This window comes from Oncorhynchus mykiss, chromosome 28, assembly GCF_057628025.1.
Source record: "Oncorhynchus mykiss isolate SJ-2025 chromosome 28, ASM5762802v1, whole genome shotgun sequence".
NCBI lineage: Eukaryota > Metazoa > Chordata > Actinopteri > Salmoniformes > Salmonidae > Oncorhynchus > Oncorhynchus mykiss.
Genome location: NC_143049.1, coordinates 26,088,725 through 26,102,035, shown reverse-complemented (window position 1 = coordinate 26,102,035; position 13,311 = coordinate 26,088,725). Strand labels below are relative to the sequence as shown.

At 42.9% G+C, this 13,311-nt stretch overlaps 1 protein-coding gene and 1 long non-coding RNA gene across 3 annotated transcripts in view; one reads left to right on the top strand and one right to left on the bottom strand.

Moving 5' to 3' along the window:
- Window positions 1–4,869: 4,869 nt before the first annotated feature.
- LOC110508787 (enhancer of polycomb homolog 1) overlaps window positions 4,870–13,311 on the bottom strand; it is a 41,459-nt gene continuing 33,017 nt past the window's right edge. For both annotated transcript variants that reach the window (XM_021589611.3, XM_021589610.3), the window contains 4 exons: window positions 7,478–7,602; window positions 7,159–7,300; window positions 6,440–6,812; window positions 4,870–6,278 (listed from right to left, as the gene is read on the bottom strand). In XM_021589611.3, coding sequence (XP_021445286.2) covers window positions 6,206–6,278; window positions 6,440–6,812; window positions 7,159–7,300; window positions 7,478–7,602 — 713 coding nt within the window. In that variant the 3' untranslated portion in view covers window positions 4,870–6,205. The remainder of the gene's footprint in view (window positions 6,279–6,439; window positions 6,813–7,158; window positions 7,301–7,477; window positions 7,603–13,311) is intronic.
- Window positions 7,600–13,018, top strand: LOC149970806 (uncharacterized). Its single transcript, XR_016492723.1, has 2 exons — window positions 7,600–10,530; window positions 10,727–13,018. It is a non-coding gene; the product is annotated as an uncharacterized LOC149970806 (long non-coding RNA).

Sequence of the window (13,311 nt, the reverse complement as noted above, 5' to 3'; positions counted from 1 at the left end):
GTTTCATTTTTGGGGGTAAATACAGGCGAATACAGTGGGGCAAAAAAGTATTTAGTCAGCCACCAATTGTGCAAGTTCTCCCACTTAAAAAGATGAGAGAGGCCTGTAATTTTCATCATAGGTACACTTCAACTATGACAGACAAAATTAGAGAAAATCACATTGTAGGATTTTTAATGAATTTAATTAGCAAATTATGGTGGAAAATAAGTATTTGGTCACCTACAAACAAGCAAGATTTCTGGCTCTCACAGACCTGTAACTTCTTATTTTCTTCTTCTCTGTCCTCCACTCGTTACCTGCATTAATGGCACCTGTTTGAACTGGTTATCAGTATAAAAGAGACCTGTCCACAACCTCAAACAGTCACACTCCAAACTCCACTATGGCCATGACCAAAGAGCTGTCAAAGGACACCAGAAACAAAATTGTAGACCTGCACCAGGCTGGGAAGACTATTCAGTGCAATAGGTAAGCAGCTTGGTTTGAAGAAATCAACTGTGGGAGCAATTATTAGGAAATGGAAGACATACAAGACCACTGATAATCTCCCTCGATCTGGGGCTCCACGCAAGATCTCACCCGTGGGGTCTAAATGATCACAAGAACGGTGAGCAAAAATCCCAGAACCACACGGGTGGACCTAGTGAATGACCTGCAGAGAGCTGGGACCAAAGTAACAAAGCCTACCATCAGTAACGCACTACGCCGCCAGGGACTCAAATCCTGCAGTGCCAGACGTGTCCCCCTGCTTAAGCCAGTACATGTCCAAGCCCGTCTGAAGTTTGCTAGAGCGCATTTGGATGATCCAGAAGAAGATTGGGAGAATGTCATATGGTCAGATGAAACCAAAATATAACTTTTTGGTAAAAACTCAACTCGTCGTGTTTGGAGGACAACGAATGCTGAGTTGCATTCAAAGAACACCATACCTACTGTGAAGGATTTGTACCGGTCCTTCTGGACAAGTCAGTTAAAAATGACACATACCTGAGACAATCAGGTCTGACCCAGACCCATGACATTATTTAGAATTCTGGATCCGGACCATCTCAAATCCTGGATAGAGTCTTGGGTATTCGGGTGCAGATGGATCTGTGAAGACCTCTAGGAGACCATACGTGTCTGTTACCTCAGGCTTTGTTTTGTGTGCATGTGTTTATGTAGTGTGCACATGTGGTACAGTATATTCAGAAAGTATTCAGACCCCTTCACTTTGTTACAGCCTTATTCTAAAATGGATTGAATAAATGTTTCCCTCATCAATCTACACACATTACCGCGTAATGACAAAGCAAAAACAGTTTTGTAGGCATTTTAGCAAATGTATAAAAAATGTAAATACCTTATTTATGTAAGTATTCAGACCCTTTGCTATGAGACTCAATTTACCTCAGGTGCATCCTGTTTCCATTGATCATCCTTGATGTTTTTACAACTTGATAGGAGTCCACCAGAGCAAAAACCAAGCCATGATGTCAAAGGAATTGTCTATAGAGCTCAGAGACAGGATTGTGTCGATGCACATATCTGGGGATGGGTACCAAAAACATTCTGCAGCATTGAAGGTCCCCAAGAACACAGTGGCCTCCATCATTCATAAATTGAAGAAGTTGGGAACCACCAAGACTCTTCCTAGAGGTGGCCACCAGGCCAATCTGCGCAATCATGGGAGAAGGCCCTTGGTCAGGGAAGTGACCAAGAACCCGATGGTCTCTCTGACAGAGCTCCAGAGTTCCTCTGTGGAGATGGGAGATCCTTCCAGAAGGACACCCATCTCTGCAGCACTCCACCAATCAGGCCTTTATGATAGAGTGGCCAGAAAGAAGACACTCTTCACTAAAAGGCATGACAGCCCGCTTGGAGTTTGCCAAAACGGCACCTAAAGGCTTCTCAGACCATGAGAAACAAGATTCTCTCGTTTGATGAAACCAAAATGGAACTCCTTGGCCTGAATGCCAAGCGTCACGTCTGGAGGAAACGAGGCACCTGGCCAATAGGATCCCTACAGGGAAGCATGGTGGTCGCAGCAGATGTTTTTCAGTGGCAGGGACTGGGTGACTAGTTAGGATCGAGGCAAAGATGAACGGAGCAAAGTACAGAGATCCTTGATGAAAACCTGCTCCAGAGCGCTCAAGACCTCAGACTGGGGCGAAGGTTCACCTTCCTTAAGGACAATGACCCTAAGCACACAGCCAAGACAACGCAGGAGTGGCTTCAGGAAAAGCCTCTAAATGTCCTTGAGTGGCCCAGCAAGAGCCCAGACTTGAACCCGATCGAACATCTCTGTAGAGAAAATAGCTGTGCAGCGACGCTCCCCATCCAACCTGGCATAGTTTGAGAAGATCTCCCCAAATACAGGTATGCCAAGCTTGAAGCGTCATAAGACTCAGGGCTATAATCGCTGCGAAAAGTGCTTCAACTACTCTTTTCTCTGTATATATCAATGATGTTGCTCTTGCTGCGGGTGATTCCCTGATCCACCTCTACGCAAACAACACCATTCTGTATACATCTGGCCCTTCTTTGGACACTGTGCTAACAAAACACCAAACGAGCTTCAATGCCATACAACACTCCCTTCTGAGACCTCCAACTGCTTTTAAATGCAAGTAAAACTAAGTGCATGCTCTTCAACCGATTGCTGCCCGCACCCTCCCGCCCGACTAGCATCACTACCCTGGACGGTTCTGACTTTAGAATATGTGGAAATACCTAGGTGTCTGGTTGTCTGGTTAGACTCTCCTTCCAGACTCACATTAAGCATCTCCAATCCAAAATTCAATCTAGAATCGGCTTCCTATTTTGCAACAAAGCCTCATGCCAAACATACCCTCGTAAAACTGACTATCCTACTATCCTTGACTTCCTTCCTTCGGCTATGTAATTTACAAAATAGCCTCCAACACTCTACTCAGCAAATTGGATGCAGTGCCATCCGTTTCGTCACCAAAGCCCCATATACTACCCACCACTGCGACCTGTATGCTCTCGTTGGCTGGCCCTCACTACATTTTCGTTGCCAAACCCACTGGCTCTAGGTCAAGTCTTTGCTAGGTAAAGCCCCACCTTACCTCAGCGGTCACCATAGCAACACCCACCCATATTTTTTTTTTATTTAATTTTACCTTTATTTAACTAGGCAAGTCTGTTAAGAACAAATTCTTATTTTCAATGAAATAAGGGTGGGTTAACAGTGGGTTAACTGCCTGTTCAGGGGCAGAACGACAGATTTGTACCGCAGGTATAGCAGGTATATTTCACTGGTCATCCCCAAAGCCAACACTTCCTTTGGCCGCCTTTCCTTACAGTTTACTGCTGCCAATAACTGGAACGAATTGCAAAAATCACATCTCCCTATCTAACTTTAAGCATCAGCTGTCAGAGCAGCTTAGCGATCACTGTACCTGTACACAGCCAATCTGTAAATAGCACACCCAACTACCTCCTCCCCATATTATTTTGCTCCTTTGCACCCCAGTACCGCTACTTGCACACTCATCTTCTGCACATCTATCACCCCAGTGTTTAATGCTATACTGTAATAATTTTGCCACTATGGCCTACTTATTGCATCACTCCCCTTATCCTACCTCATTTGCAAATACTGTATATAGACTTTCTCCATTGTATTATTGACTGTATGTCTGTTTATTCCATGTGTAACTCTGTTGTTTGTGTCACACTGCTTTGCTTGATCTTAGCCAGGTCGCATTTGTAAATGACTCAATTACTGACAGTTGGGGCTGCTTTGTGTGATGTATTGTCTACCTTCTTGTCCTTTGTGCAGTTGTCTGTGCCCAGTAAAGTTTGTACCGTGTTTTGTGCTGCTACCATGCTGTGTTGCTGCTTGCTAGGTTGTCATCTTAGGTCTCTCTCTATGTAGTATTGTGTTGTCTTTGTCGTGATTTGTGTTTTTAATCCCAGTCCCGCAGGCCGTCATTGTAAATAAGAATTCTCTCTTAACTGACTTGCCAAGTTAAATAAAGTCCACCACCCAATGAACATCCAGCCCACTTGACACAACTGTGGGAAGCATTGGCATCAACATGGGCCATCATCCCTGTGGAACGTTTGACACCTTGTAGAGTCCATGCCCGACGAAGCTGTTCTGAGAGCAAAAGGGGGTGCAACTCCATATTAGGAAGCTGTTCCTGTTTTAGACACTGCACCACTTCTGACCAGAGCCGAGCCAGATTACATTTTAATCCAGCGTTTCCCAAACTCTGTCCTGGGGACCCCAAGAGCTGCGCATCTTGTTTTTTTGCCATAACACTACACGATTCAATTAATGATCTCAAGCTTTGATTTGAATCAGTTGTGTAGCCTCTAGGAGGAAAAACAAAACGTGCAGCCCTTTGGGTCCCCAGGATCAAGTTTGGGAAAAATGGTTTGTCGTCATTTAGCAGATGCTCTTACCCAGTGACTCACGGGAGCAATCAGGGTTAGGTGCCTTGCTCAAGGGCACAGATTTTTCACCTAGTTGGCTTGAGGCCTGGTAAGACATTGTTTACTAGATAGGGTTGCCATTTGGTATGTCATCACCAGTTCCAACAAATCTCTATTAAACTGTAGTTTAGATTAACCCATCACCACTAAGCTCAGGGTCGCACTTAAATAGCAAACAGAAGAAAACACCAGAACTTGTCCAATGAGACATTGTTTTCGGTTGCAAAATGAATACAACCCTGCATCTCCTAGGATCTGGAGTGAGGGTTCCCCTAGGTAGCATCAGATTCTTCTCCCCCAATCCTAACCTTAACCATTAGTGGGGGAAATGCAAAACTAAACCAAGATCGGTGTCTAGGGTAACTTCACCCTACCATGAACACGAGACAATGTGAATTTGAGACAAAAAACAAGACATGCTGGTCCAAACAATGCCCTGGGTTTTATTTGTGAGGATTTTCTCGTTCATTTAGAGGGTCTCAAAGAAAAAACCTCATGGATCAATGATGATGCCATTGGAATGGGCATTCAGATTGTGGTACAAAAACTAACCAGTAGCCTTGCTAAGTACCGTACTCTTCACAGAAGAGAGCTTGTATTTCCAAGAGGAAGGCACCCGATACGTGTTGTTTACCTCGGCCTGGCAGCCTTCAGGAGAATTATTCTAAAAGCAAAGAAATTTATTTTTATACATTTTTCGTTATGTATAAACTGGAATGATACATGTAGTCAAACAGTTACTGCATTCGTCTCCCTTATATTTCATCAACAAGTAACAAAATAATGAAGTTTCATTAAGGAGCATACAATCATTATCAAAAAAACGGAAGGGGGGGGGGGTTTTACAAAAATATTAAAAAAAATCACAAAATAATTGGGGAAGGCATCTTAAACAGGTAATCCGACAACAAACCAGAGCTAAATCATAAAAGCAGCATTAACCCAAACAAACTAGTGCTTAGATAAGTCAGACAGCAGTGACTTCTGAGAAGAAACTTCATCCTCATTTTGTTACTTGTCTCAAAAACAATTCAAAATGGAAGTTCTTAAGCAACCGATTACCCACCGACTGACATCAGGACCTGAGTGGCCTTAAATCCACAGCCACCAACTCTGTATGAATGCATGTCACCATTTGTTTCCATGATACAATGAACCAACAACCAGGAATCTGTGAGAGGACTGCCTGGTTATGTTCACAATACACAAAATACAGAGAAGTTCATAGCTACCTAAACACATCGACTACAGCACGGGAAGCAATGAGGGAAGAGTTTACAAAAAAATAACAATTAAAACAAAAACAAACTGAATTTTTCCCCCTAAACACTGCACAATAAATAGATAACAGCAGGTTCCACACCATGCACTGACGTGACGACACGGTTGTACAACTCCTCACACCACTTGCAGTTTGTCTTTTGAAAATGTTTAATCCCAAGTGCAAAACATCACAAATGAACAATTTCTGTATTCAAGTAATGTTATATACAAGGGTGGTAGGGTATTACAAATATGCACTACTGTACATACAATTGCCATATTCATAATTTACAGACGTTGATATTTCTTAACAGTAAAAAAAAAAGAAAGAAAAAGACAAGCATTGCAATTAAGTCCCAATAGTTGCCATGGAGACAGTGTTGCATGCTGTGTGTGCGCATACCACTGCCCCTTCCTTGCATTCACAACTCTACGATGCATAGCACCTAAATGAGTTCCCGGCTGAGCCCTTAGTCCTGCCTGTGTTTGGAGGCTACGTGACCTCCATGGCCACTGTGTTGTCCGATATGCTGTTTAGTGCTGGCTTGTCTTGATCCTGATTATCCCTGGATGCAGGTGGAGAGAAAATATGAACAAATCAAAATCAAAGACTGCTCAACAATATCTACATTCATTATTGACTCAAATGGACCAGTAGGTAATATTTCTGAAGCAGCAGTTTAAGCCACGGTGATCTGAACACTGAGTAATGGTCAATTTCTCTCACCTTGGCACAATGTCCATTGACGGGGTGTTTGTGGAGACCTTGGGCATTTGACAGTTAGCGGCCAGCTTTAAGGCAGATGACGACACAGCGACGTGGGCGTGGCTTAGTGTCCGGGGTATGTGGCGCTTGGTGAGGGCCCCCCCAGCAGGACCCCCGAGTGAGGACATGCTCAGATGGAGGTTGTTGTTGTTCCCCATCAGGACCTGAGTGGCAGTGGACTTGGCAGCATTGGTGTGGGGGGTGCCGTTGTTGAAAGTGCTGGGCAAGAGGAAGGGGGAGGAGGGGGTAGTGGTGGTCAGAGGGCTAGGGGTGGAGGTGGGGGCAGCAGGCGACAGAGATGCTGTGCTAGTGAGGTGCAAGCCCTTGTAGACACCTGTTGGAAGGGAGAACAGAACACAAATCATTAAGTCTGCATGGTTCTCGCTGAAGCTATACAAGCAGTATCCCCTTTGATCAGTTCCAACTTTTTGTTTGCTTCTGTGAAAGCTCTGCGTTTAATTGGAAAAGCACTTGCACGTCTGAGATTACTTGTTGCAGGTGAGTGGGAATTATTTGATGATATGTAGAAAGAAAAAGAAACTTGCACACTAACCTTACCGGCCTTATGGCATTGGTCAGTTTACAAAGTCCAAAGTAATACCTACAAAAGCAATGTGCGAGTTTCTCTTTTCTTTCAAGCTCTTCTTTTAATACAAACGCTTTGGTGCAGTCAATGTTACCTGAGGGTGAAAGGACCCCGTTGACCCCACAACCCGGCCCTTCCTCATCCTTAGTCTTCAAGGCCAGCAGCTGGTCTGTGGTCACCAGGGCAGTTGCAGCAAACTGGGCACTGGCAGAATCTAACATCTTGGAGACCAAAAGCTGGAAGAGGAGGACAACAAGAACTTATTAACACAAAACTGAAGAGACTACCTGAGATGGACAGAGAATGAGCTATATGTAACATGCATCTCAAGAGTAGGAGTGCAGATCTAGGATCAGGTCCCTCCTAGATCAGTAAACGAATACTGAACAGCCCAGGTCAGAGAGCAGGCTAACCTGTGTGCTGTTGGCAGTGGAGGAGGCGCTGTTGGCTTGTTGCTGCTGTTGGATCTGTTCAAGCTGCTGTTTCTGCATCAAGGCCAGCTGCTCCTGATGCTGCTGGTATTGTTGGGCGGTGAAAGCTGCAGGAAACGGAGAGAGAAAAGAGAACCGCTCACTTCAATATGGGGTGCAACCAATTTTCCGTCCAATCTTTTTGTCACTGTGCAAATTTCAGGTCTGCTGAGCACAAACTTGAATGTTGTGAAAATTCTGTGCGACTTCCAGCGTGCGTTTACTGTGAACACGTAGGTTGAACCCGCTTTAAGTTAGTTTCAGACATTGGTCAAGTAGGCTACTGTGGATGATCATAATGTAGACCTACCATCAAAAAACAATGGGGAATGCATCCCATAACATGGAAATAGGTGTTCTATCACTCAGCCTATAATAGCAGCCAATGTAGACCTATATTCCATGAGACTTTTGAAATAAAAACCATGCAGGGCTCGACATTAACCTGTTTATCCACTTGTCCTTCAGACAAGGTGACTGAAAATGGGTTGTTTGATGCAATAAACCACTTTACAAAATAAAATGCATTAGTATTCCCATACCATTATTTCAAAGAAATCAGAAATGCTACCCCTGTGCCCTTTGGCTACTTAGCTTATTCAAGCCAGTCTCAAAATACAACACTGCCGGTTGAAGAACAAAAAAAAGCTCTTTACCCAACTCACTTTTCACATAGGTCTACAAATGTACATGTTCTGTGCTCTTGTAAGAAGCAATCACTACCCCATTGCTCACTACAAATTAGCTATAACTGGGCCTTTAACTCCCTAACTAGTAAAGGATATGAACAAAATGTGCCCAAGTCGCTACATGCGCTTGTTTTGAAAGCGAGAGCTGCATCTACTCACGACTGCTCATACTGTAAACAGTCTAGTTCAAAGTGACTGGCACAGAAGCATTATGGCAATGGTCTATTTGCATATAGGCCAACTGCAACTCTGATTGGTTACGACACACCGATCTGTGTAGAGTACGGGCCTGAGTTATAACTGTCAGTGCAATAGAATCCTACTCCGATGCGTTCTGCCTACAACAAAATGTCATGCAAAGTTTTGCACAGTTCCTTTTGTTTCTGGAATGTTGCATTGAACGCTTAGAATCAACACACTATTAGCCACTTAACATAAGGAATTGTTTTAAGATGGTCATACCAAGGATTATTTATATTTAATTTCAAAATTTAAGACCCCTTAAGGTATCAAAAAATTATTGGATGAATCATTGAATTTGGCATTACCGCTGTCAGCCAATAGAAACGCATTGAATAACATTCCCCACCAAATCTAAAGTTTGTTCTGATGTGTCTGTCCTACAAAAAAAATCAGGAAACAATATTTTTATGTACAGTGCATTTAGAAAATATTCAGACCCTTTTCCACTTTTTGTTATGTTACAGTCTTATTCTAAAGTGGATAAAACATTTTTAAAAGTGTACTCAAATCTACACAACCCTTTGCTATGAGACTCAATTGAGCTCAGGTGCATCCATTGATCATCTGAAATGTTTCTACAATTTGATATGAGTCCACCTGTGTTAAATTCAATTGATGGGACATGATTTGGAAAGGCACACACCTGTCTATATAAGGTCCCACAGTTGACAGTGCATGTCAGAGCAAAAACCAAGCCATGAGGTTGAAAGAGTTGTAGAGCTCCAAGACAGGATTGTGTCGAGGTACAGATGTGGGGAAGGGTACCAAAAACATTATGCAGCATTGAAGGTCCCCAAGAAGAGAAAGGCCTCCATCATTCTTAAATGGAAGAAGTTTGGAACCACCAAGACTCTTCCTAGAGCTGGCCGCCCGGCCAAACTGAGCAATCAGGGGAGATGGGCCTTGGTCAAGAACCCGATGGCCACTAACAGAGCTCCAGAGTTCCTCTGTGGAGATAGAAGAACCTTCCAGAAGGACAACCATGCAACAATCCCTGCAGCACTCCACCAATCAGGCCTTAAATGGTAGTGTGGCCAGACAGAAGCCACTCCTCTGTAAAAGGCACATGACAGCCTCTCAGACCATGAGAAACAAGATTCTCTGGTCTGATGAAACCAAGATTGAACTTTTTGGCCTGAATGCCAAGCGTCATGTCTGGAGGAAATCTGGCACCGCTCATCACCTGGACAATTCCATCCCTATGGTGAAGCATGGTGGTGGCAGCATCATGCTGTGGGGATGTTCTTCAGCGGCAGGGACTGGGAGACTAGTCAGGATCGAGGTAAAGCTTAACAGAGCAAAGTACAGAGAGATCCTTGATGAAAACCTGCTCCAGAGCGCTCAGGACCTCAGACTGGGGTGAGGTTCACCTTCCAACAGGACAATGACCCTAAGCACACAGTCAAGACCATGCAGGGACAAGTCTCTGAATGTCCTTGAGTGGCCCAGCCAGAGGCCGGACTTGAACCCAATCGAACATCTCTGGAGAGATCTGAAAATAGCTGTGCAGCGATGCTCCCCATCCAACCTGACAGAGCTTTAGAGGATCTGCAGAGAAGAATGGGAGAAACTCCAAATACAGCTGTGCCAAGCTTGTAGCGTCATACCCAAGAAGACTTGAGGCTGTAATCACTGTCAAAGGTACTTCAACAAAGTACTGAGTAAAGGGTCTAAATACTAATGTAAATGTGGTATCAGTATTTTTGCTTTGTCATTATGGGGTAGTGTGTGTAGATTGAGGATAAAAATAAATCAATTTTAGAATAAGGCTGTACCGTAACAAAATATCCCCTTATTTTAGGCACCAAACTATCTCCATACATACACTTCCATTCATTTTTCAAAATGGCACCGGGGCCGTCATGACAAGTCTCGAGGCTGCTACTGGCAGAAAAGGCTGTACAGACTTCAGACGAATCTTGTGGGCATCCAAGAGCAAAAAGGAGAACACCATCGTATTCACGAGAGACTCGTCTTTCAATAGTGGTCATAAATGGTTTAGGCCAAACCGTTTGGACACCACACACCATTTTGTGAGAAGACCAATTTTCGGGATGTCTCAGGGTAGCCTAGTGGTTAGAGCGTTGGACTAGTAACCGGAAGGTTGTGAGTTCAAACCCCCGAGCTGACAAGGTACAAATCTGTCGTTCTGCCCCTGAACAGGCAGTTAACCCACTGTTCCCAGGCCGTCATTGAAAATAAGAATTTGTTCTTAACTGACTTGCCTGGTTAAATAAAGGTAAAAAAAAAAAAAAAAAAGGTCTGATAAACATCACTCTAGCTCTGCTACCTTTCAGCACAGATGCGGAAGGGCGATATTGGCGGATGTGGTGATTGAGACGCAGCGCACGGAACCTGCTAGCGGGCTGAAATTCCACAACATAGTGATCGCTACATAGTCATATTAAACAATAATGAAAATACAAGTGTCTCACATGTATCGAAAGCTTAGAATCTTGCTAATCCAACTTTGTCAGAAAAAGGATTTACTGCGAAAGAATACGATGCGATTATCTGCGCATAGAGCCCAATAAATAAAAAAAATTGCACAGGCGTAACATAATCACAAACTGCATTAAAATAAATAGTTTACCTTTGACGATCTTCGTCTGTTTGCAATTCCAATGCTCATTGTTACACAATGAATGATCTTTTGTTTGATAAAATCCGTTTTTATAGCCTAACACGAAACATTTTGTGAACCGCTTGTGTCGTGAATTCCGTCTCATTCCATTTGACGACACATTCCAGGTAAATAACCCACACAGAACGTGGCTTTTCCAGTCATGTTTGGTTTCATTGCAATCACCTGGTTTGTTTGTAACACAATCAAACCTGATGGGCCATTTCGCGGGACATATTGACTGAAAGAAACCGATTTGAAGACAAGTCATGATATCATTGTGCACCAATGATTTACCCGCTGTTTCGTTGATTGACTGTCTTTTAACCCAATGACCACTGATCGACTTGAAATCTAGCTGGGTAGATAGCCAATGAGCTGAGCTAAACGGCAAGTTTATGTGTTGCAAGACCAACCCATGTAGTAAGCTCCAGTGTAAAGAGAGTCATGCGCTATTCAATTTTAATACTGGAAGGAGCTACACATATTACGCACGCATTGTTTGGTGAACGTGCAGATTCAGCTGTTCATATATCAATCATTATGGCGACTAAGTCAGGGAGAGCTAAATCTAAGTCTAGATATACAGATGTACACACAATTTTAGAATAAATTGATTGGGAAGGTGAGACCGAGATTGTTGTAGAACGATTCATTTAGCGATTGTGCAGGAATATTTTTTGAACGGGAGAGGACATTGTTTTGGACTGGTAAGTTCTTATCATGCTAATGCCCTTGTTTGAAATTAATAAAATATTATTTGAGATTCTTTTTACATTTTAGAAGCAATATATAAACATGTAATGTCATGAAATGTGAGATGCGTGTGTCTGCCGCCCCACCCAAACCCACATGAAATAGCCTATTTGATGCTGTTGAGGAGATGGCAGGACCACAATGGCCAAAGTGAAATGGAGACAGTAGATACAGCTGGTCTGTTGTAATATAATAAAGACAGTAGATCTAGGCTGAAATGTCATAATATAAAAGAGACAGATCTAGCAGGTAATAGTAATATAATAATATATTCAACCTTCAACTCATATATATATATATATATATATATATATATATATATATATATATATATATATATCTCGGTTTATCATACCTGTTGATACAGGGCTCATATGTGAAACTATTCTAACTGAACATTTTCTTTCACAGTGACACGGACTCCGAATGGGAGTCTTATCCGGTGTCCTGTGTGAATTTAAGTATGCTCTCTCTAATTCTCTCTCTCTCGGAGGACCTGAGCCCTAGGACCATGCGTCAGGACTACCTCGCATGATGACTCCTTGCTGTCCCCAGTCCACCTGGCCTTGCCGCTGTTCCAGTTTCAACTGTTCTGCCTGCGGCTATGGAACCCTAAACTGTTCATTTTTACTCTTGAGGTGCTGTCCTGTTGCACCCTCTACAACCACTGATCTCCACCCGGCACAGCCAGAAAAGGACTGGCAACCCCTCAGCCTGGTTCCTCTCTAGGTTTCTTCCTAGCCACCTTGCTTCTACACCTGCATTGCTTGCTTTTTGGGGTTTTAGGCTGGGGCTATATAAGTAGATTTGAATTGATAAAGGACTGAGGGTCTTCCAAATATTGAAAGTGTGTAAATGGTTACCCATGTTATGGGGGGTGGGGGGGGTGGGGTGTTAGAATACCATTTTGGTATTTTGTATATAGTTATTTGTTTCAAAATGTATACCTTCACCAATTTGACCACTTGGGTACATTTGGGCTACTTGTGTGGGACACCTGGGTGACTTCATGATAAATGTCATGTAGCATTTTGGAAGTTATCATTCTGCAACTTTGCACAAGTACTGTTGCCCTCTTATATGTTTCACTGAAATTGTCCCCATCATCCTATCTGAATGTTTGTTTTATTTTGTTCATTTTAAAGATGATTAAAACATTTTTTTTAAACATACGTTTATTTTTGTATCTAAACTAGATCTATTGTGTTATATTCTCCTACATTCAATTCACATTGGGGTATGTCTTCAGGCGGAAATTGCACAAAGTAGGGGGGAGCTGTAAGAAGTTAATCAGCTTCTTGATATGCCACACCTGTCAGGTGGTTGGATAATCTTGGCAAAGGAGAAATGCTCACTAACAGGGATAAACAAATTTGTCTACACTATTTTAAAGAAATAAGCTTTTTGTGCATATAGAACATTTGTGATCAACACTAAATGCTGTGTTCATATTTTTGTGCAGTATA